Source organism: Musca domestica, unplaced genomic scaffold (genome assembly GCF_030504385.1).
Source record: "Musca domestica strain aabys unplaced genomic scaffold, Musca_domestica.polishedcontigs.V.1.1 24, whole genome shotgun sequence".
Taxonomy (NCBI): domain Eukaryota; kingdom Metazoa; phylum Arthropoda; class Insecta; order Diptera; family Muscidae; genus Musca; species Musca domestica.
The window spans coordinates 1,157,434-1,181,851 of record NW_026712272.1 but is presented as its reverse complement, the minus strand read 5'-3'; the positions used below and the strand labels follow the sequence as shown (position 1 = coordinate 1,181,851).

The following is a 24,418-nucleotide window of genomic DNA, read 5'->3' as shown; positions in this document are numbered from 1 at the left end:
CTCAAATTTCAAATGCCAACAGGGACATTAATATCAAATTTAAGGATTCCAGCTCTATTCCTTCACCCAATACCAAAATATGTACCATTTAGTACTTTTCGTACAATTACTTATAGTACACATTTCTGAAACCACCTCCATATGTTCAGGCAACACATGAACAGCGAACCTAATACCAAATTACATATTTCAAACAAAACGTAGATTTTTTTAAAGAATATTTTTTCAAGGACCAAATAAACGTAGATTTTTTTAAAGAATATTTTTTCAAGGACCAAATAAACATGGATTTTTTAAGAATATTTTTCAAGGACAATGAACGTGGATTTTCTTAAGAATATTTTTCAAGCATCAAATTAACGTGGATCTTCTTATGAATTTTTTTCAAGCATCAAATTAACGTGCAATTTTTAAGATTATTATTTTTCAAGGACAAAAATAGAAGTGGATTTTTTAAGGACATTTTTTCAAGGACCAAATAAATGTGGATTTTTTAAAGAATATTTTGGTAATTTTTTTCAAGGACCCAATAAACGTGGATTTTTTTGAAGAATATTTTGTTAAGAATATTTTTTTCAAGGACCCAATAAACGTGGATTTTTTTTAAAGAATATTTTGTTAAGAATATTTTTTTAAGGACCCAATTAACGTGGATTTTTTAAAGAATATTTTGTTAAGAATATTTTTTTCAAGGACAAAATAAACGTGGATTTTTTTAAAGAATATTTTGTTAAGAATATTTTTTTTAAGGACCCAATAAACGTGGATTTTTTAAAGAATATTTTTTAAGAATATTTTTTTCAAGGACCCAATAAACGTGGATTTTTTTAAAGAATGTTTTGTTAAGAATATTTTTTTCAAGGACCCAATAAACGTGGATTTTTTTAAAGAATATTTTGTTAAGAATATTTTTTTTCAAGGACCCAATAAACGTGGATTTTTTTAAAGAATATTTTGTTAAGAATATTTTTTTTCAAGGACCCAATAAACGTGGATTTTTTTAAAGAATATTTTGTTAAGAATATTTTTTTTCAAGGATCCAATAAACATGGTTTTTTTTAAAGAATATTTTGTTAAGAATATTTTTTTCAAGGACCCAATAAACGTGGATTTTTTTAAAGAATATTTTTTTTTCAAGGACCCAATAAACGTGGATTTTTTTAAAGAATATTTTGTTAAGAATATTTTTTTTCAAGGACCCAATAAACGTGGATTTTTTTAAAGAATATTTTTTTAAGAATATTTTTTTTTAAGGATCCAATAAACGTGGATTTTTTAAAGAATATTTTGTCAAGAATATTTTTTTCAAGGCCCCAATAAACGTGGATTTTTTAAAGAATATTTTGTTAAGAATATTTATTTCAAGGACCCAATAAACGTGGATTTTTTAAAGAATATTTTGTCAAGAATATTTTTTTCAAGGCCCCAATAAACGTGGATTTTTTAAAGAATATTTTGTCAAGAATATTTTTTTCAAGGCCCCAATAAACGTGGATTTTTTAAAGAATATATTTTTAAGGACCAACCTAACGAATATTTTTCTAAAGATTATTTTTTCAAGGACCCAATAAACGTGGATTTTTTTAAAGAATATTTTTTCAAGGACCAAAGTAACGAATATTTTTCTAAAGATTATTTTTTCAAGGACCCAATAAACGTGGATTTTTTTAAAGAATATTTTTTTCAAGGACCAAAGTAACGAATATTTTTCTAAAGATTATTTTTTCAAGGACCCAATAAGCGTGGATTTTTTTAAAGAATATTTTTTCAAGGACCAAAGTAACGAATATTTTTCTAAAGATTATTTTTTCAAGGACCCAATAAACGTGGATTTTTTTAAAGAATATTTTTTCAAGGACCAAAGTAACGAATATTTTTCTAAAGATTATTTTTTCAAGGACCCAATAAACGTGGATTTTTTTAAATAATAGTTTTTCAAGGACCAAAGTAACGAATATTTTTCTAAAGATTATTTTTTCAAGGACCCAATAAACGTGGATTTTTTTAAAGAATATTTTTTCAAGGACCAACCTAACGAATATTTTTCTAAAGATTATTTTTTCAAGGACCCAATAAACGTGGATTTTTTTTAAAGAATATATTTTCGAGGACCAAAGTAACGAATATTTTTCTAAAGATTATTTTTTCAAGGACCCAATTAACGTGGATTTTTTTAAAGAATATTTTTTCAAGGACCAAAGTTACTAATATTTTTTTAAAGATTATTTTCTCAAGGACCAAAAAAATGTTAATTTAATAAAGAAGTGGATTTTTTTAAGGACATTTTTCAAGAATCAAAAAAACGTGAATTTTTTAAAGATATTTTTCAAGGACCAAAAAAATTTGATTTAATAAAGAAGATTTTTTCAAGGACCAAAAAATGTTAATAAAGAAGATTTTTTAAGGGTCAAATAAACGTGTATATTTTCAATTATTTTTTTTTTTTTAGAACCAAATAAGCGTTGATTTGTTAAATAATATTTTTTTTTTCATGGACAAAATGACTGTGGATTTTTTAAGAATATTTTTTTCAGGGACCAAATAAATGTTTATTTTTTAAAAAATATTTTTTTCATGGACCAAATAATTGTGGATTTTGTAAGGAATATATTTTCAAGGACCAAATAAACGTGGATTTTTTAAAGAATATTTCCAGGACCAAATTAACTAGTGTTTTAAATAATATTTTTTCAAGGATCATATCTTAGATTTTGTAAAGAATATATTTTCTTGGATCAAGAAAAATTTTAGACTTTGTAAAAAATATTTTTTCAAGAAAAGTGGATTTTTTAAGGACATATTTTTTTAAGTTTTTTCAAGAACCAAATTTTTGAATTTTTTAGAGGCATATTTTTTAACTTTTTTTCAGGGACCAAAATACCATGAAATGTGGATTTTCTAAAGAATACTTTTCAAGGATCAAAAGACCAACCAGTCAATTACTTTATTATTTTATTAACATCGATTATTTGAATATTTTTATTAATTACTATAATTATATTTCTTTATAATTATTATTAAAATATATTTAATTTGAAGAAAAAATTTCAAAACTCACCTTTAAAGCAGCACTTTTTAATACGTATCGCATAAATGCACAGACATATCAGAAGGAATAGGGCGGCCAAACAGCCGCCTGCGATGCCCAATAAATAACTCATTTCCAGAGGTTCTGTGGTGGATGACAAAAGCAATACACCATTAGCACACATGCGTGTGTGTGTGTGAGAGGGTATTATTGGCCAATAGAAATTCCGTAATTGTCGACAGCATTAACATGCATTTGGAAATTTTTTTTCCGTATGGCAGTGATGATGATGATTGTTGTTGTTATTATTATCAATTTTTTGTTGTTGTATAATTGAATTTATATTTAATTCACAAAGATGTTTCGTTGTTGTTGTTGTTTTTCGTTGGTATTTACATAAATTGATGACACGTTTTTTCCATTTTCCAAATAGTAACCAGATCAGATGAGATTATCGTTAATGTTGCATTGTCATGGCCGGAGCGTGTGAATGGTCATCGTCGTCATAGTCGTCATCATCATCATCATCATAATTATCATCATCGAAATGACATTGTGTTGCATTTCGAAAACGGAAAAATAAATATTGAAAGAAAAAAAGCAACAAACAAATTATTTAATATGATTGCAGGAAAAAAAGCTATGCTATTAATAGACATCTATACACGCACAGAGTTACACAAACACATCAATATTTATATATGTCGGTATATGAATATTATGCATGTGGTGGTTAAATTAGTTATGTATTGTGTTGATGGTTAGTGTTTTATATATATGAGACAATTGTTTAAAGCATGCTTGTTATTTTATTTTTGTATAAACAATAACAATTAAATGTTTAATTTAATTAACCCATTGAGGAATGGGCGAAAATTTAAATTTTGGAAAAGTAAAATATAAATTTTTTTCTCTAAGATTAGTTTTTCAGATACTTTTTCAAATGAATGTGGATTTTTTTTAAAGAATATTTCTTCAAGGACCAAAAAAAGGCGGAATTTTTAAAGAATATTTTTTCAAGGACCAAAATATGAACAAACGTGGGTTTTTTAAATAATCTTTTTTCAAGGACCAAAATATCAGCAAACGTGGATTTTTTAAAGAATATTTTTTCAAGGACCAAAATATCAGCAAACGTGGATTTTTTAAAGAATATTTTTTCAAGGACCAAAATATCAACAAACGTGGATTTTTTGAACGAATATTTTTTCAAGGACCAAAATATCAACAAACGTGGATTTTTTGAACGAATATTTTTTCAAGGACCAAAATATCAACAAACGTGGATTTTTTGAACGAATATTTTTTCAAGGACCAAAATATCAACAAACGTGGATTTTTTAAGGAATATTTTTTCAAGGACCAAAATATCAACAAACGTGGATTTTTTGAACGAATATTTTTTCAAGGATCAAAATATCAACAAACGTGAATTTTTTGATAGAATATTTTTTCAAGAACTAAAATATCAACAAACGTAAATTTTTTTAAGAATATTTCAAGAACCAAAATATCAACAAATATGGATTTTTTGAACGAATATTTTTTCAAGGACCTAAATATCAACAAACGTGGATTTTTTGATAGAATATTTTTTCAAGAACTAAAATATCAACAAACGTGAATTTTTTGAAAGAATATTTTTTTCAAGGACCAAAATATCAACAAAAGTCGATTTTTTTAAAGAATATTTCTTCAAGGACTAAAATATCAACAAACGTGAATTTTTCATAGAATATTTTTTCAAGGACCAAAATAGCAACAAACGTCGATTTTTTAAAGAATATTTTTTTAAGGACTAAAATATCAACAAATGTGGATTTTTTAAAGAATATTTTTAAGGACTAAAATATCAACAAAAGTCGATTTTTTTAAAGAATATTTTTTCAAGGACTAAAATATCAACAAACGTGGATTTTTCTAAGAATATTTTTTCAAGGACCATAAACGTGGGTTTTTATAAAGAATATATTTTCAAGGACCAAAAACGTGGGTTTTTATAAAGAATTTTTTATTCAAGGAACAAGAAACCATAGAATGTGCCGAAAAAACTATGTGTTTGTGAAGAATATTTTGAAGGACACGGGGATTTTTAAAGAATACTTTTCAATTATAAATTGGTCTTAAAATGTGGATTTTTTAAAGAATAGTTTTCAATGATCAATTGTCCTTAAAACATGGATTTTTTTAAAGAATATATTTCAAGGATCAATAGGCCTTTAAACGTGGATTTTTTAAAGAATATTTTTCAAGGATCCATCGGTCTTAAAACTTGGATTTTTTTAACGAATATTTTTCAACGATCAATTGGGCTTTTAAAGGATCAATAGGTCTTAAAACTTGGATTTTTTTAAAGAATATTTTTCAAAGATCAATAAGAATATTTTTAAGGATCAAGAGGTCTTTTAAAGGATCAATAGGTATTAAAACGTGGATTTTTTAACGAATATTTGTTAACGATCAATTGGCCTTAAAATGTGGATTTTTTAAAGAATATTTTTCAAGGATCTATAGGCCTTAAAATATGGATTTATAAATAATATTTTTCAAGGATCAATAGGCTTTAAAACGTGGAATTTTGAAGAATATTTTTCAAGGATCAATAGGCCTTAAAACGTGGATTTTTAAAGAATATTTTTAATGATCAAAAAGTGTAAAACTTTGATTAAACGAATATTTTTCAAGGATCAATAGGTCTTTTCAACGATCAATAAGAATATCAAGGATCAAGAGGTCTTTTTAAGGATCAATAGGTATTAAAACATGGATTTTTTAAAGAATATTTGTCAAGGATCAAAAGGACTAAAAACTTAGATTTTTAAAGAATATTTTTCAAGGATCAAGAGGCCTTAAAACTTGGACTTTTTAAACAATATATTTCAAGGGTCAATACACGTCAAAACGTGGATTTTTTAAAGAATATTTTTCAAGGATCAATAGGCCTTAAAAATTAGTTTTTTAAAGGAATATTTTTCCAGGATCAATTGTCCTTAAAACGTGGATTTTTTTAAGAATATTTTTTAAGGATCAATAGACCTTTTCAAGGTCTTAAAATTTGGATTTTTTAAAAATAATTTTTCAAAGGATCAATTGACCTTTTCAAGGATTCATAGGTTTTAAAACGTGGATTTTTTAAGGAACATTTTTCAAGGATCAATTGGCCTTAAAACGTGGATTTTTTTAAGAATATTTTTTAAGGATCAATAGACCTCTTCAAGGCCTTAAAATTTAGATTTTTTTAAAAATATTTTTCAAAGACCAAGAGGCCATAGCACGTAAATCTTCAAACGAATATTTGCAACTACCAAGATGCCATAAATCCTGGATTTTTTAAAAAATAGTTCTCAAGGACCAAGAGACCACACAAGTTGGAATTTTACAGAATATTTTTGGGGGAACTAGGGCTCATAAAAATAGAATTTTCTTTTGGGGCCAAGCTACCATAGAAGCGTGGAATTTTTTAAAGAATATTTTTCCAGGACGAAGATACCAAAAAAACAAGATTTTTAAAAAATATTTTTCAAGGATCAATAGACCATTAAAAGTTAATTTGTTAAAGATAATTTTTCTAAGAAACTAGGATTTTTAAAGAATAAGGATGTATGGGATATAAATCTTGTAGTTTTTTTTTATGACAAAAAATCCAAATTACATGGATGGTTTAAGGATATTTTTCTAAAAACAGTTGTGCGTTTTTAATGTAATTATTTTCAAGGATCAAACTAAGGATTTCAGTCCAAGAAAATATGAATATTTGTTTTTATGAATATTTTCATACACATTGCATATTATTATTATTTGGTGTCCTAAATTTGTTTCTACTCATTAGAGGACCACAAAGGTTGAAATCATTTGAGCTTATAAATAAATTTCCCAAATGTATTTATTTTAATTTTAATAATATTATTTAACATTTCCTTTTTTTTGCATATAAAAATTCCCATATTTACGTGTGTATTTATGAGTATCTCATTACGTGTTTTTATATTTAATGAGTATTTAACCCATCAATTAAATCCACAAAATTGAATTTACACACCCTCACTCACACACATACACCTATTTGAGCTTAGTTAACAAAAATTGAAAAAAAAAAACAAATGCCCAAAAATTGTTAATAACCTTGTCAATATTTTTCCGCATATTTAAACATAAAAGCTTACACAAATGATGCATGATTTTACATTTAAATGAGCGTATTTGTTCGTAGAATAATAATTATTGAAAATTATTTTTATAATCTTTGTGCGTGTATGTGTGGATTTAAGTAAATATCACTAATTTTATTTTAATTGCATTTTCATGGAAACGTATATAATATATGGGATTTTAATGTGATATGAAATTATATTAAATGTTATCATGGTAATGGTAAATATTTAAATATTTGAACTAAAATCCTCAATAAATTCGCTTCCATTCCCGAATTTACCATTTTAGGTATAGCATTGGAACAACCTATTTTTTCGGACAAGGTGATCGATTTCTTAGATAGTGTACAATATCAGAAATTGGTACTTAACAAATTATGTTTATTAATATTCAAAATGGTACCATTTTATTTTATGTGAACGGATAGAGCATGAAATTCGGTTTAAGGATTAACGTTGGAAATTGAAATTGATATATGAGAGATTTTTAAGGATATTTTGTCAAGGACGTGGATCTTTTGAAGAATTTGAAGAACTCAAGGATCATACAAAAATTGATTTAAAAAAAATATTTCTTCAAGGACCAAATAAACGTGAATTTTATTAAAAATAATATTTTCAAGGACCAAATAGCTATGTAATTTTTGAAGAATATTATTTTAAGGACCAAAACAAGTGGATTTTGTTTTACAAAATATTTCATCAAGGACAAATTGATCGTGAATTTTATTAAAAATGTTTTAAATAATATATTTGAAGGATCAATAGGCCTTAAAACGTGGATTTTTTAAAGAATATTTTTCAAAGACCAAGAGACCAAAAAAACAACGGAATTTGAAAGAATATTTTTCAAGGATCAATCAATCAATCGTGGATTTTTTAAGAATATTTTCCAGGGATCAATAGGTCTCAAAACGTGTATTTTTTGTGGTTCCTGTAGGTTTGTGATAGAGAGGTGGTTTTAGAAATACCACAAAAAGTACCAGATGGTACTATTTTTGGTACAATTCGGTATCAGGTAAACAGATAGTGCTTGAAAATTGTAATTTGGTATTACGATCGCTGTTCTTGTGTAACCTGCACAAATGGAAGTAGATTCGGAAATGTGTACTATAATTGTACGAAAAATACTAACTATTAACTAATAGTACTAAATTTGGTATTGGGCGAAGGGATAGGTCTAGAATAGTCAAATTTGATATGGATGTGACAGTTGGTATATGGAATTGGAATATGGAGGTGGGTTTGAAAATTTGTCCCATAATTGTACGACAAGTACTAAATGGAACTAAATTTGGTATTAGGTGAAGGTATAGATCTGAAATGCTGTAATTTGATATGTATGTCACTGTTAGTGTCTGTAATTGAGTGATGGAGGCAGCTATATAAATTTTCTACGAAAAGTACTAAATGGTACTAAATCTGGTATTGGTGGAAATTACAGATCTGAAATCCTGAAATTTGATATTGAGATCTCTCTTGGTATTTGGAATTCAGACAAGGAAGTGGTTTCGATAATGTGTACTATAATTGTACGAAAAATACTAAATTGTACTAAATTTGGTATTGGGTGAAGGGATAGAGCTAAAATCCTGATAACTGTTACCGATGCCACTGTTTGTATCTGGAATTGATATGTGGTAGTTGTCTTAGAATTGTGTACCTTAATTGTACGAAAAGTACTATATAGTACCAAACTTAGTATTGAGTGAAGGAATAGAGCTGAAATCCGGAAATTTGTTATTGGGGTCTGGAATTGGGATATGGAAGTGTTTTGGAAATGCGTACTAAATTTGGCATTGGGAGAAGGAATGAAGCCAAAATCCTGAAATTTTATATTGAGGCCTCTAATGGTATCTGGAATTGGATTTTGTAATTGGTTATGGAAGTGTGTACTATAGTTATAGGAAAAGTACTATATAGTACCAAATTTGGAATTGGGTGAAGGGATAAAGCTGAAATACTGAAATTTATGGCTGTCACAGTTGGTGTCTGTGATTGAGAAAAGGAGCTGGTTTCCCATGACATAAACACTTAACCACAGTGTTGTTAGATTTTGCTTATACCCTTCACCATATATAGAATGGTTCGTCATTCCATTTGTAACTCATCGAAATAATAATTTAGACCTAACAAAGTATATATATCAACGTAAAATTCTAAGACGATTTAGACCTGTCTTTTGCTCCATCTGTACGTCTTTTTTAATCTCGCTAGAGTCAAAACGAATTAAGATAGAAAGCTAAAATTGTGCACAGATCAGTCTTCTGCCTGCAGGCAAGTCAAGTTCGAAGATGGGCTATATCGGTCTAAGATATTGTATAGCCCCCCATATAACGGTACCTCCCGATATTCGGTATTTGAATGATTTTCTATGGAATTTCCTGAAATACTCTACAGCTCTTTAGGGGTACTCTACCTCCTGGAAAACATTTGTATATATAGGTCCACGATATAGTATATCCGCCATCGGTACCTCCCGATATTCGGTATTTTGATGATTGTAGCCAATTTTTTATTGGAATCGCCTGAAAGTACACACAAGGAGTTCCTTCTGAGTACTTTGTCCCTAAAAGAGAATTGTCTATACAAGTCCACGTTTTCGCATAGCTCCCATATAACGCTATCTCCCGATATTCGGCACTTTGATGATTTTAGCAATAGTTTTAATCGGAATTGTTTCAAATTTCGTATTTGAAGTTCCTTTATATATGCACTACCATCTATGACTGAAAATAGCACATGCAGGTCCATGTCTTCTTATAGCCCTTATATAACGGTACCTTCCATTATTTGGCATTTTGATGATTGTACCCAAATTTTTCAGTGGAATTGTCTGAAAATCCACTCAAGGATTTCATTTTGAATACTTTACCCCCTGAAGTAGAACTGTCTATATAGGTCCACTATATCGTATAACCCATACAACGGTTTGATGATATCAGCGACAGTATTCACCGGAATTCAAATTTCGTATTTGAAGTTCGTAATGGGCACTTCAACCTTTGACGGACAATTTTCTACGCAAATCCACATTTTGATATAGCCCACATACAACTGTTTCCATGTTAGAAGTATTTGTCGACGAGTTTTTTTTTTCAAAAATTTTCAAGTTCCTTCTCAATGGTGAAGGGTATGATATGTTTGTCCAGGTCGAACTTAGCTGCCTTTTTTCTTGTTTCATAACAAAAATTTGTGTCGAAATATCGTTATATGACTGAAACAGAAACACATAAAACTAATCGAATCTGGGTTTTTATTTTGTCTTATATTATGGTCATTATCGACACTATTGTCATGAACCGAATTTTATTTATGAATAACTTTTTGGACAATTTTTTTCAAAATACCGGATTTCTTTGACTATTTTAGAATATAGAGAGCGAATCTCGCTCGTATTCAAAAACCTTGCTTTTATCATAGACATTTGTTTCATCCGCATATTGAAATATTGAAAGGGGTGAGATAGAGGGTCAAATACTTCTGAAAAAATTTTCCTTTTTCGGTAGTACTCAAAATTATGACCTTCTGGTAAATATGTTATTGCAGAATTAAAAATATAAATCTTCAATATTTCTAATTTATTACATTGATATGCTTTTCGAAATATTCACATTAATTTATTTTTTGCACACCATTTCTACGAAGTAAGTGAAATGCTGTAACATATTTATTCACTTCCCGGAATTGTTCTCTTTGTTGTACGAAAAAATGCATATTATTATCGCACAATAAATCTTAATTAAATCTTGTTTACTTGATTATACATTTGTATGACTCCCTCCTCTTTGTGATTGTGTGCGTGTGTGTGTGTGAGTGTCATAATATTCATATGAGATTGCTTTGTCATGGATGTCATGCCGTGGCATTATAGCTAGACGTGCAATTTATGTATATTAAAAAATTCCTTTTGAAAAAGAATCTCTGCTTCACACACACACATGCAAGTATGAACAAACACACATGTGTGTGAGAGTGTCATTCATAGTGTGGCATTTGTTGGTTGCCGTTTTTTTTTTTTTTTTTTTTTTTTTTTGAAAAATTCAATGGTTAGCTGAAATTTGTATATACTACAACATAGCTGATGATGCATCACATACATACACATATACAGGCATAGGTAAACATACACACACATAGAAAGTTAGACGACAGACATTCAAGAGTGAGAGAGAGACAGAGAGAATAAAAAAACATGATTTTTCTGCACCTGTAAACGTACCCTCCACATTCAACTGTATGGCATGGCGATCGGTGCCACGTTCATTTTCCACAACCAGATAATAAGGACGTGCATCATGTTCGGTGGCATGATGGATGTGCAGGGTCGATAGATAGCAGTCCTCACGTGAATCTTGCAGTAAATCATCGGCACGAAAACGGTCTGAGGGGGAGATAAAAAAGTGGGAGAAAAAAAAAACAAAACAAAGAGAGCAGAGGAGAAAAAGAACAAATCAGGGAGCCAGAATAGAAGGATATCACCAGCATCCAGTCAAGGCAGCCACGAGAGGCGATTGACAAAAGTTAAATAGATGGATTGATGGATGAGTGGTAAAGTATCGGCATAGGTATTTTGTGATTGTGTGTGTTTTGATGAAATTGATTTGTATGGCAATTTCGGCGAAGTTTTCGTTGCATTTTTTTTTTGTTGCCAGGAAAAAGGACATCCCGTCATGATAATGCATGACATTGTACATTTTACCCAAGTCCATATTAAAATAATATGTCATAGTTGTAATCAATTCCATTACAATTCCAATTGACATAATTAAGGCCCGAACCAAAAAAAAAAAAAAAAAATACATCCGTCATCCAACCATCCAGCCATGCATCCGTTATTGAGAGAATGCCCGTGGTGTAGTGAGTTTTCCGTGAATTTTCCAAAATAGATGTCAGGTTATGTGGCCGAATGCCCGAGCATAGATTTCATAATGGCCAGCAGAGATATTTGGTTTATCAGGACAATGGCAATGATAATTATGATGATGATGAGGATGATGGTAGTGATGTCGATGATAATGATAATGATGATGATGTTCATCATTTTGATTTTCCAGGATAATTATTATTCGCATTTGTGGTGAAATGTTGTGTTGCAGGAATGTGGCCGCCAGAAATTCGTTAATTAGTGGTCGACATGTGGAATTATTTTTTGTGTTATTGTTGGTTTGGTGGTTGCGGTATGGGCAGGATGCAAGGACAATATTTGGTTTCGGGCATTACATGTGTCAGTCAGGCCAAAACAGCCCAAAGCATCAGCATGACCATTACATTTGGAGTCATCATCATCGTTATCATGACAGTCATCATGGATAAATATACGATTTTAAGCATCCATATATATGTGTGCCGAGAATGAAGGATTTCAATTTGGCAGGATATGAAATTTAATTCGTGTTATAATGCGAATGAAAAATTCATTTATTTAACATTAGATTGTCATTCATATGGCGCGGTCATTCAAACAGATGACATTTTTGGTTTGGGGGTAAACACAAATTTGCGAATTTCCATTTCATTTATTTTTTGTATCACCCAAAAAAAAAATTGCAGCCATCCCATGTTGTGTACAGGTTCCATTTGTGGTCCGCATAACATTCGTGTTGTCCAATGGCATAGCAAAAAAGAAATAAAATTTGAAAATTTTGTTGTGATTGCATTAGTTTTTGTTTTGGGAAATTTGATATAAGTGTGTGTGTGAGTGTGTTTGAGTCTTACCAATAGACGAACCAGCATCCAAACGCAGCGAACCCCATTCCCAGGCCACACGATGTGGCCGTGGATCGGCACACACAACCAATGTCAATGAGGCTGGATCACCTCTTTTCACGAGGACCGTGTGCATTGAGGGGTGTAAACGTAAAACCTGGGGAGCACCTGGATTGAAGAAGGAGAAAGGGAGAATAAAAAAAAATTGGGAGGTGATTACAATTTTTTAAAATAATGAGAGATTTTGAGGCCTATACGGCAAGCTAATGTATAACACAATATAGATATAAGATATTTTTTAAAATCGATTTTCTCGACATTTTGGTTCCACATATCTTTAAGGAGCCATCTCGAAAATTATAAAACACAATTCTAGCATGAATTAAACAGTGAAACATTTTTTTTGAATTTTTATTCCATACCCCCTACTTTTGTCGATAACTTCTTAAAATAATACCCATATTCGACGGACCCGTGTTTTTTTTTAAATCAAAGAAAAAAAATTGGCGGTTGGCAATGTGAATCATTTAATTTGTTCCAAGTAGATTTGTTGACATCAATTTTTGAATATGATATCTCTCAAATGGCCGCATCTGGCGTTGATGACGGATTGTGCCCTTTTTGCTGCATTTTCCATCGTTTTTGCCAACATTTCGGCCAGAATAGCAGCTATTTCTTCACGAATGTTGTCCTTGACTTGTTAACGTAAACCTTTGACTTCAAATATCCCCACAAGAAAAAGTCAGGCGGCGTCAAATCAGGCGAACGCGGTGGCCAGTCCAAATCACCACTTTTCGACATCAAACGACCCGGAAACAAATTGTTCAGAAAATCGATTGTTATGCGACTTGTGTGCGGTGGAGCGCCGTCTTGTTGAAACCAGAACTGCCTCATACGCTTTCGACGAATAATTGGCATCACAAAATTGGTCATCATGTCGCGACAACGCTCCTGATTGATGGTAACAGCATGGTCATTTTCATTTTGGAAGAAAAACGCCCCAATGACCGTTTTCGCACTAACGCCGCACCAAACTGTGACTTTTTCGTCATGAAAAGGCACTTCTTGAATCTCCTGAGGATTTCCAGTGGCGTAAAAACGGTAATTTCGCTTATTTACGGTCCCATTCAATGTGAAATGGGCTTCATCGGACATGATAATTTTGTTTCAAAATTGCTTGTCATATTCGGCCATTTCGATGACTCTTTGGGCCCATTCCAATCGACGAGGCTTGCCCGCAGGCAACATTCTTTGCGTCAATTGAATTTTGTACGGGAACAAATGCAAATCAATGCGAATAATCCTTTGTAAAGTGGACCGAGATATGCCCAACTGCTGAGAACGGCGTTTTTGGGATGTTCTTGGAGACCTCTCAACACTGGCTCGTACGGCAGCGATATTCTCGGCCTATCGCCTTGGTCGACTTGTATATGGCCTCTTCGGATTAGAAAGAGCCTTACCAGTCGAAAATTTTTCGTATAAACGCATAATGGTGTTCTTTGAAGGCACACTTCTCACATTTTTTAATGTTTTAAAGGCACGTTGAGTTTTCACAATTGACTTCTTCTGTTGAATGTAAATTTCAACTATTTCAGAGCGCTCGCGTGGCGTGTATTGGTTCATGGTAAAAATCTGCTTGGACTGACGCTTCAAACGCGGTATGTCATTAAGCGATGTGACATCTCTGTCAAAAGTTATGGCGTTGCCAGATGGGTACGTCGAATATGGGCAACCCTGTACATTTAGACCTCACTGTATATTCTAAATCAATGCGGAATTCTATGCCATTTGTCTACCTTTCAGTCCCTCTGTGGAAATCACATTTTTCTTGAATGTATTTCAAGTCTGAAGAATATTTAGTAATGAGAATGGGTCACATAGGTTGAATTTATGACATAAATCTACTTTATAGCAGTACATCTATTTCGGATGTTTAAGCCGTATACAGGGTTTGATTAAAAAACTGCAACAAAGTCAAACTCCATAATTTTTTGTATTTCTTTTTAATTTTATTGAATGAAAGCAAAAAAATGTCGGAAATAGCATCAAATTTCATAATAAGTTTAGATTTGTTCGAATTGGTCACCTTTGGCACAAATTATGGCCTTCAAATGGCCAATGAAACCGTCACAAGCTGCTCGAATGTTGCTCTGCGGGATTTTGGCCCACTTCGGGCGAAGCGCTGGCTTGAGGTGATCGAGACTTTGGAATTTTTTAGTGCCAATCTTGCTTTTCAAAAAGTACTCCAAACACAATAGTTCAACGGATTGGAATCCGGAGATTTTTGTGGCCATTGTGCGCTGGAAATGAAGCGAGGAACCTCATTTTGTAACCATTCTTGGGTGGTGCGTGCTGAGTGCAATGCTGCTGAGTCCTGTTGGAATGTCCAAGGTCTGCGGACAAAATGTTTGCGTGCCCACGGCTTTAATACACCCTCCAGAATATTTCTGCGATAATATTCGTCATTTGTTCTGATGCCACAGTCGATTAATACGAGCGGAGAGCGACCATCGGCTGTTACGGCGACCCACACCATCACCATGGACTGCGTTTGAGTTCTGGTGGCCAAACGAAGGTTCACATTTTCAGCTGACCTCTTTGGCAAGTAAACAGGATCACTTAGTTTGTTTGTTTTCTCATCGGAGAAAACCAAATTCGGCAGTTCAGCTCACGAGCCATTTTTCGGCCACTTAGACGCGGGTTGTCGATCAAGTCGCTTCTTTACTTTTTGACCCATTTCTGCTTATGTTGCTGTTTTCTTCCGTTCACTTCCTTGAAGTCGGGCTACGCTACCAGTATCACGGTAACGAGCGATGATTCGAGACTACTATCACGCTTGAATTCCATCGCGAATAACATTTTTTTCTGGAAAATTCTCACCAAAATGCTTTTGCACGCTTGTAAACAATATAATGAACTGTCACTGGAATAATTTAACAGCTGTCGGAGGAGTGGCTTAGAAATGACAGCAGTCTGAAATTGGTTGCAGTTTTTTCATCTCGCCCTGTATACCCTCAGCTAGTGTTCGATGTTTTTTTAAATATATTTTGACTTCTGTTACGATTATTCAAACTGTTGACCCTCCATGGAGTGGGTTCCGAAGGAATGGGCTTACATTGTCTATTTCGTGTCGGACCTAAATAAATATGATATAACTATTGCGACATGCCAGGTTTGGGCTATGTTGGTTACTTCCTTCACTTTATATATGTGATAATTTTTAGAAAATTGTTCGCAGATATATATCATCTCCAGAACCGAACTTTCTATAGAAAAAAAATCAGCCACAGTTCTTTCAGGATTTGTTCTATACAGAAAAAATTGGCTCAGGAAACTGAGAAAAAAATCTGCATCAATTTTAATGAAAATTTTTTTTCTCAGAATTTTTCTTCTATAGAAAAAAATCAGCCTCAGTTTCTTAAGTATTTTTTCTTTAAAGGAGAAAAATCAGCCTAAGTCTTCTGAAAAATTAGCCTCAGTTTCCTGAAGATTTTTTCTCACAGAAAAAATCGGGCTCAGTTTCCTGAGGATTTTTTCTCTACAGAAAAAATCGGCCTCAGTTTAATGAGGATTTTTTCTCTATAGAAAAAAACAGCCTCAGTTTATTGAGAATTTTTCCTCTATAGAAAAAAGTCAACCTCAGTTTTCTGAAGATTTTTTCTCTACAGAAAAAAATTAGCCTCAGTTTTCCGAAGATTTTTTTCTATAGAACAATATCAGCCTCAGTTTTCTAAAGATTTTTTCTCACAGAAAAAATGGGCCTCAGTTTAATGAGAATTTTTCTCTATAGAAAAAAAAAACATCCTCAGTTTACTGAGAATTTTTTCTCTATAGAAAAAAAACAGCCTCAGTTTTCTGCAGATTGTTTCTCTACAGAAAAAACAGTCTCAGATTCCTAAGGAGAATTTCTCTATAGAAAAAAATCTGCTTCAGTTTTCCGAAGATTTTTTTCTCTATAGAAAAAAAATCAGCCTCAATTTCCTGAGAATTGTGACCCTTTGTGGGTGGGTTTGTGACCAGAAGGCGTTCGCAGATATATATCATCTTTGCAACTGAATTCGGGGCTAGCTTAAATGTGTGTATGTGTGAAATTTGTGAAGAAGGTGTATTAAGTCTGAATGGAATCCCATGTGCCATTGATATTCAAAACTCTGACCCTTTGTGGGGAAGGTGCTAGAAATAGTAGATTGATACATTCAATCTGAACAGCCGATTTTGTGTTAATAGAAATAATGGGATGTGTAAAATGTTAAGAGAACTGCTGTCTACAATTTTTATAACAGATCTTGTGTCGATGGAAAAATTCAGATTTGCCAAGTCAAAATTATTTACTCTTTGTGAGGGAGGCACCAGGAAAGGGGACCATTTTTCAAGAACATGAAATATTTCTTCAATATCTAAAAATACCGAAATAACTTCCTTTTCTAACTAAGTTACCCAAATAGGTTAATATTATTTCATAACGAAATATCTTCTTAATACTTTTAAATCTTGTTTCCTTATAACCAAGAAAAATTCGCATTTAAATATTATTTCAGAATTTAAAAATCCCCAAGCATTCTGTGGCACATCATTTTCACATTTTGTTTTTATAAAATTTCCATGGAAATATGAGTAGAACTTGGCATTTCGTTCATTATATTTTATTCCTACTTCCCTCCCTACTCTCTCCACCAACCGTTCTTTGACACGCAGCAACAGAAAAATTCACGTGTACCACATACACCCGCCGCACGCAATTTTTTTGCACATTCCGTAATTTCAATTATTTTCTTCTGTGTTCTTTTTTGAGTTTTTTTTTTTTTTTTTTTGGTCAACTTACCAACAACTTGCAGTGAAACCGGATCGGATATGGCCACTCGTTCCTGGCCATTGATGTAATTTGTGGCATGGCATTCATATTCACCTTGATAGTCGTATGTCACGTTGTCGATGACCAAACGTGGTTCATTGCCACGTTCCACATATTTAGAGCCATGGGAAATGCTGCAAGGAGAAGAGAAGAGGAGAAAAAAAAAAAATGAAATACGGCATGAAAAAAAAATATTATTTTTTTGTATTAACGGAAAATTGGCTACAATTTGTTTGAAAGCTGGGCACATCTGAAATTGTCTTGAAATTCAATTGTTGTTTGGTGATTGAAGGAAAATAAAGAGATAAGAAATTTTCTTTTCATCAATGGTTTTTTTCAAGGAGGGAGAACAAAGAACTATTCTGCGATTAGGTCGTTAGAAATATAAAAATAAGCAACAAGGAAGTAATAAAAAAGTAAGTACCGAATATCTTATGACCTGTTTATTTAAGTAAATCCAAAAAGCCAAAGATCAAGAGTCATAATTTAAATGTTTAAAAAAATATTTTTTATATATTTTTTTTCCAAAAAGGACCAACAGATCCGTAAACAAGGATTTCTTAAAATATATTTTGAAAGGACCAACAGAGCCATAACCGTGGGATTTTAAAAATATTTTTTAAATGTCGAACAATCCCATGATCGAAATTTCTAAAAATATTTTTTTAAAGGACCAAAGGAGCTTTAGTCATCATGGACCCTTGGACCAATATTCGTGGATTTTTAAATAATAATTTTAAGGACCTACAAACCAAATGCTACTAAATCATTATTCCTGGATCTGTAAGTACAATTTTTTCAAGGGCTTTTAAAAAAATACTCCAGAATATTAAAAGAATATATTTCACGAATTTACTGAACAATATTCTTGGAGTTTTTAAAAATTTTTTAAAGGATTCTTGGACCATTATTTCTGGATTTTTAAGGAAAAATGTTCTAAGGTCTCTTGGACCCATATTCGTGGATTTTTAAAGAATATTTCTTAGAGGACTCCTAGACTAATATTCGCGGATTTTTAAAGAATATATTTTCAAGGACTCTGAGACCAATATTCGAGGGGTTTTAAAGAATATTTTTTTCAAGGACTCTTAGCCCACCAAACGTGGATTTTTAAAGAATATTTTTTTAAGGACCAATGGACCAAAAAACTTGGATTTTTAAAGAATATTTTTTTGAAGGACCAATAAACATGGATTTATAAAGAATATTTTTTCGAGGACCAATGGACCAAAAACGTGGATTTTTAAAGAATATTTTTTTGAAGGACCAATAAACATGGATTTATAAAGAATATTTTTTCGAGGACCAATGGACCAAAAACGTGGATTTTTAAAGAATATTTTTTTGAAGGACCAATAAACATGGATTTATAAAGAATATTTTTTCGAGGACCAATGGACCAAAAACATGGATTTTCAAAGAATATTTTTTCAAGGACTCTTAGACCAACAAACGTGGATTTTTAAAGAATATTTTTTCAAGGACTCTTAGACCAGCAGACGTGGATTTTTAAGGAATTTATTTTTCTAAGGACTCTTAGACCATCAATCGTGGATCTTTAAAGAATATTTTTTCAAGGACCAATGGACAAATAAATGTCAATGACTCCTAGATCAACATTAGTGAATTTTTATGGAATTTATTTTCAAGGACCAATGGACCAATAAACGTGGTTTTTAAGGATTTTTTTTTCAATGACTCCTAGACCAACATTAGTGAATTTTTATGGAATTTATTTTCAAGGACTTAGACCAGTGTTTCTGGAGTTTTAAAGGATATATTTTTAAGAACTCAAACGTGGATTTTTAAAGGATATTTTCAAGGTCAAATGAATCAAAATACGTTGATTTCTAAAGAATATTTTTTAAGGACAAATGGAACAATAAACGTGGATTTTTAAAGGACCTACAGATCAATATTCGTGGATTTCTAAAGGACCTACAGATCAATATTCGTGGATTTTTAAAGGACCTACAGATCAATATTCGTGGATTTTTAAATGACCTAGAGATCAATATTAGTGGATTTTCAAAGAATATTTTTTTCAAGGACCCTCACATAATTATTCGTGGGTTTTTAAAGGACCTACAGATCAATATTCGTGGATTTTTAAAGGACCTACAGATCAATATTCGTGAATTTTCAAAGAATATTTTTTTCAAGGACCCTCACATAATTATTCTTGGATTTTTAAAGGACCTTCAGATCAATATTCGTGGATTTTTAAAGAATATTTTTTTCAAGGTTCTCACATAATTATTCGTGGATTTTTAAAGGACCTACAGATTAATATTCGTGGATTTTCAAAGAATATTTTTTTCAAGGACCCTCACATAATTATTCGTGGATTTTTAAAGGACCTACAGATCAATATTAGTGGATTTTCAAAAAATATTTTTTTCAAGGACCCTCACATAATTATTCGTGGATTTTTAATAGACCTATAGATCAATATTAGTGGATTTCCAAAAAAATATTTTTTTCAAGGACCCTCACATAATTATTCGTGGATTTTTAAAGGACCTACAGATCAATATTAGTGGATTTTCAAAAAATATTTTTTTCAAGGACCCTCACATAATTATTCGTGGATTTTTAAAGGACCTTCAGATCAATATTCGTGGATTTTCAAAGAATATTTTTTTCAAGGTTCTCACATAATTATTCGTGGATTTTTAAAGGACCTACAGATTAATATTCGTGGATTTTCAAAGAATATTTTTTTCAAGGACCCTCACATAATTATTCGTGGATTTTTAAAGGACCTACAGATCAATATTCGTGGATTTTCAAAGAATATTTTTTTCAAGGACCCTCACATAATTATTCGTGGATTTTTAAAGGACCAACAGATCAATATTCGTGGATTTTCAAAAAATATTTTTTGCAAGGACCCTCACATAATTATTCGTGGATTTTTAATAGACCTATAGATCAATATTCGTGGATTTTCAAAGAATATTTTTTTCAAGGACCCTCACATAATTATTCTTGGATTTTTAAAGGACCTACAGATCAATATTTGTGGATTTTCAAAGAATATTTTTTTCAAGGACCCTCACATAATTATTCGTGGATTTTTAAAGGACCTACAGATCAATATTCGTGGATTTTCAAAGAATAGTTTTTTCAAGGACCCTCATATAATTGTTCGTGGATTTTCAAATAATATTTTTTTCAAGGACCCTCACAAAGTTATTAGTGGATTTTCAAAAAATATTTTTTTCAAGGACCCTCACATAATTGTTCGTGGATTTTCAAATAATATTTTTTTCAAGGACCCTCACAAAATTATTCGTGGATTTTTAAAGGACCTACAGATCAATATTCGTGGATTTTCAAAGAATATTTTTTTTAAGGTCCTCACATAATTATTTGTGGATTTTTAAAGGACCTGGAGATCAATATTCGTGGATTTTCAAAGAATATTTTTTTCAAGGACCCTCACATAATTATTCTTGGATTTTTAAAGAATACTTTTTTAGGGACTCTCACATCATTACTCGTGGATTTTCAAAGAATATTTTTTTCAAGGACCCTCACATAATTATTCTTGGATTTTTAAAGAATACTTTTTTAGGGACTCTCACATCATTACTCGTGGATTTTTAAAGAATATTTTTCAAGGACTCTTAAACGAATATTATTGCATTTTTTAAGAACATTTTACCAAGGACTTTTCGTTGCAAAAATTTTCGGAAATGTCCTTAATTTTTTCAATCAGCCATATAATATTGTAAATTTTACATAAAATCCCTTGGATTGCAAACATTCCGGCTATATCAAACCTATCAAACTTGTGCCGTAGCGCCACAACAAATTGTATTTATATTCTGTAATAACTTGAAATATTATTTCCATTTCGTCTTATTTATTTTGTTGAATATTCTCTGGTTGCCAAATGAAAGTTGTTATTGTTTTAGCTTGGAACTCCCCTCTCCCCCCGTTCCCTCACTTCCCACTCAATACTCTTGCACTTGATTTAGGTTCAGCTCACGTACGAAAAACAATGACAAGCGTAAAGTTGTTAGAATATGAGTGAAATATGAACAAGTTGTTCATGTCTGTTAGTCTCTCTGTCATGTCTAAGCATGCCACACTGTCAATGCTGATATTCGTGTGCCACTGGTGATGATGGTGATTGGAATGGCGATGATTGTGATGAGCAGCACACATCGAGTATTCTTAACATTTGAAGCAGTGTTTGACAGTAACAAGAGAAAAAAAACGACATTGCTCATTCACCCACTTGCCCGAGTTCTCTAATATGTATGTCGAAGGCAACAATCGAGTTCCATCCGCTTGCCTGGCCAGGACAGGCTGATAGAATGGCTGCATCATCACGTAAATTATTCAAACATCCTGACTGGAAATGTGTGTTGCAGTATAAAAGCAAGAAATACTGTTTGATTTCAACTTAATTTGCAACACAAAAAACGGAAGGATGTTGGGGGTTTCGCTGGCTACCTATCTATGAACCAACATACCTTCCTACATACATGGCCGTGGGAATAATCAGTTGGAAATTGGTAAGAGGGAAGAAGTAGAAGGTTGGGAATATAGAAATTACAAAATTTGAAAAGAACCATCAGACTACCAATTCTGGATTTTCTTAAAGAATAAATTATGGCGTATTTTCAAAAGATTTTTTTCAAAGACCAAATGCCTATGGATTTTTTGAAGAAAAAATTTTTGGATTTTTAAAAAATAGTTTTTTAAGAATTCTTAGACAAATAAGCGTGGATTTAAAAAAAAAAATTATGAACTCTTTCACAAGTCAACGTGGATTTTTAAATAATACTTTTCAATGACTCTTAAGCAAAAAATATAGAATTTTCAAAGACAACAACAATAAACGTGGATTTTTAAAGAATATTTTTCAAGGACCAATGGGCCAATAAATGTGGATTTTTAAAGAATATTTTTTCAAGGACCAATGGACCAATAAACATGGATTTTTAAAGAATATTTTTTCAAGGACCAATGGACCAAAAATATTTTTTCAAGGACCAATGGGCCAATTAATGTGGATTTTTAAAGAATATTTTTTCAAGGACCAATGGACCAAAAATATTTTTTCAAGGACCAATGGGCCAATAAATGTGGATTTTTAAAGAATATTTTTTCAAGGACCAATGGACCAATAAACGTGGATTTTTAAAGAATATTTTTTCAAGGACCAATGGACCAATAAACATGGATTTTTAAAGAATATTTTTTCAAGGACCAATGGACCAAAAATATTTTTTCAAGGACCAATGGGCCAATAAATGTGGATTTTTAAAGAATATTTTTTCAAGGACCAATGGACCAAAAAACGTGGATGTTTAAAGAATTTTTTCAAGGACACCTAGACCAACATTAGTGTATTTTTAAGGAATTTATTTTTCAAGGACTCTCAGACCACCAAACGCGGATTTTTAAAATATATATTTTTTCAAGGACTCTCAGACCACCAAACGCGGATTTTTAAAATACATATTTTTTCAAGGACTCTTTGACCAATAATTGCTGATTTTTAAAATACTTTTTTTTCAATACATTAATATAATCGTCAATTTTTAAAAATATATTTTAAGGGTCCAATATCAGCAATAATTCTTAATTCTTAGACAAATAAACGTGGATTAAAAAAAAAAAAAAAAAAACATTTTATGAACTCTTTCACAAGTCAACGTGGATTTTTAAATAATACTTTTTAATGACTCTTAAGCAAAAAATATAGAATTTTAAAAGACCCTCAACTAAATAAATCATTATTTAAAAATTTCAAGGACTCTTAGAAAAATATATGGATTTTTAAAAGACCCTCAACTAAATAATTTATGACTTTTTAAAGAATATTTTTCAAGTACTTTTAGACAAATAAGCATGATTTTTTAAAGAATATTTTTCTAAGTACTATTTCAAACATAGACGCTAATTTTTAAAGAATATTTTCCAGGGACTCTTACACAAAGAAATAAGGATATTTTAAGGACTCTTTAAACTTGCATTTTTAAAGAATTTTTTTAAGGACACTTAGGCATATAAATGCGGACTTTCAATAAATACTTTTTTTATAGATTCTTTCGATAATAAACGTGGACTTTTAAAGAATATTTTTAAGGACTCTAATACAAAAATATGTATCCTTTAAGGGTTTTTTGACATAAACTTGAAATTTGAAGGACTTTTATACAAAAACTGATTTTTTTATTACAAATGTTTTTCAAGGACACTCAAATAAATAATTTAGGATTTAAAGTTTTAGCATTCAAGAATAATTTTCAAGGACTCTTAGACAAATAACCGTGGATTTTTAAACAATGCTTTTTCATGGACTATTTCACAAATAAACATGGATTTGATGATTTTTAAAGAAAAATGTTCAAGGATCTTAGACAAAAAATATGAATTTTTCATGGACCATCAACTAAATTATAAATGACTTTTTACCGTTATTTTTCAAGGACTCTTTGACAAAAAGCATGCATATTAAAGAATATTTTTCTAAACACTATTTCAAAAGTAAACGTGGATTTTTAAAGAATAATTTTAAGGGTGCCAAACAAATATTTGATGAATACTTAAATAATATTTTTCAAGGATTCTTTGATCAATGATTGAATATTTTTTAAAACTTTTAGACCAATATACATGGTTTATTTAAAAATATTTTTGAAGAGCCACTAGACC

At 31.1% G+C, this 24,418-nt stretch overlaps 1 protein-coding gene across 1 annotated transcript in view; it reads right to left on the bottom strand.

Moving 5' to 3' along the window:
• Nucleotides 1–24,418, bottom strand: part of LOC101897963 (uncharacterized) — a 546,201-nt gene that overhangs the window by 177,701 nt on the left and 344,082 nt on the right. Inside the window, exons 9-12 of the mRNA XM_059123253.1 lie at nt 17,711–17,874; nt 12,898–13,056; nt 11,402–11,563; nt 3,059–3,172 (exon numbers count right to left, since the gene is read on the bottom strand). Of these exons, the coding sequence (XP_058979236.1) occupies nt 3,059–3,172; nt 11,402–11,563; nt 12,898–13,056; nt 17,711–17,874 (599 nt within the window). The remainder of the gene's footprint in view (nt 1–3,058; nt 3,173–11,401; nt 11,564–12,897; nt 13,057–17,710; nt 17,875–24,418) is intronic.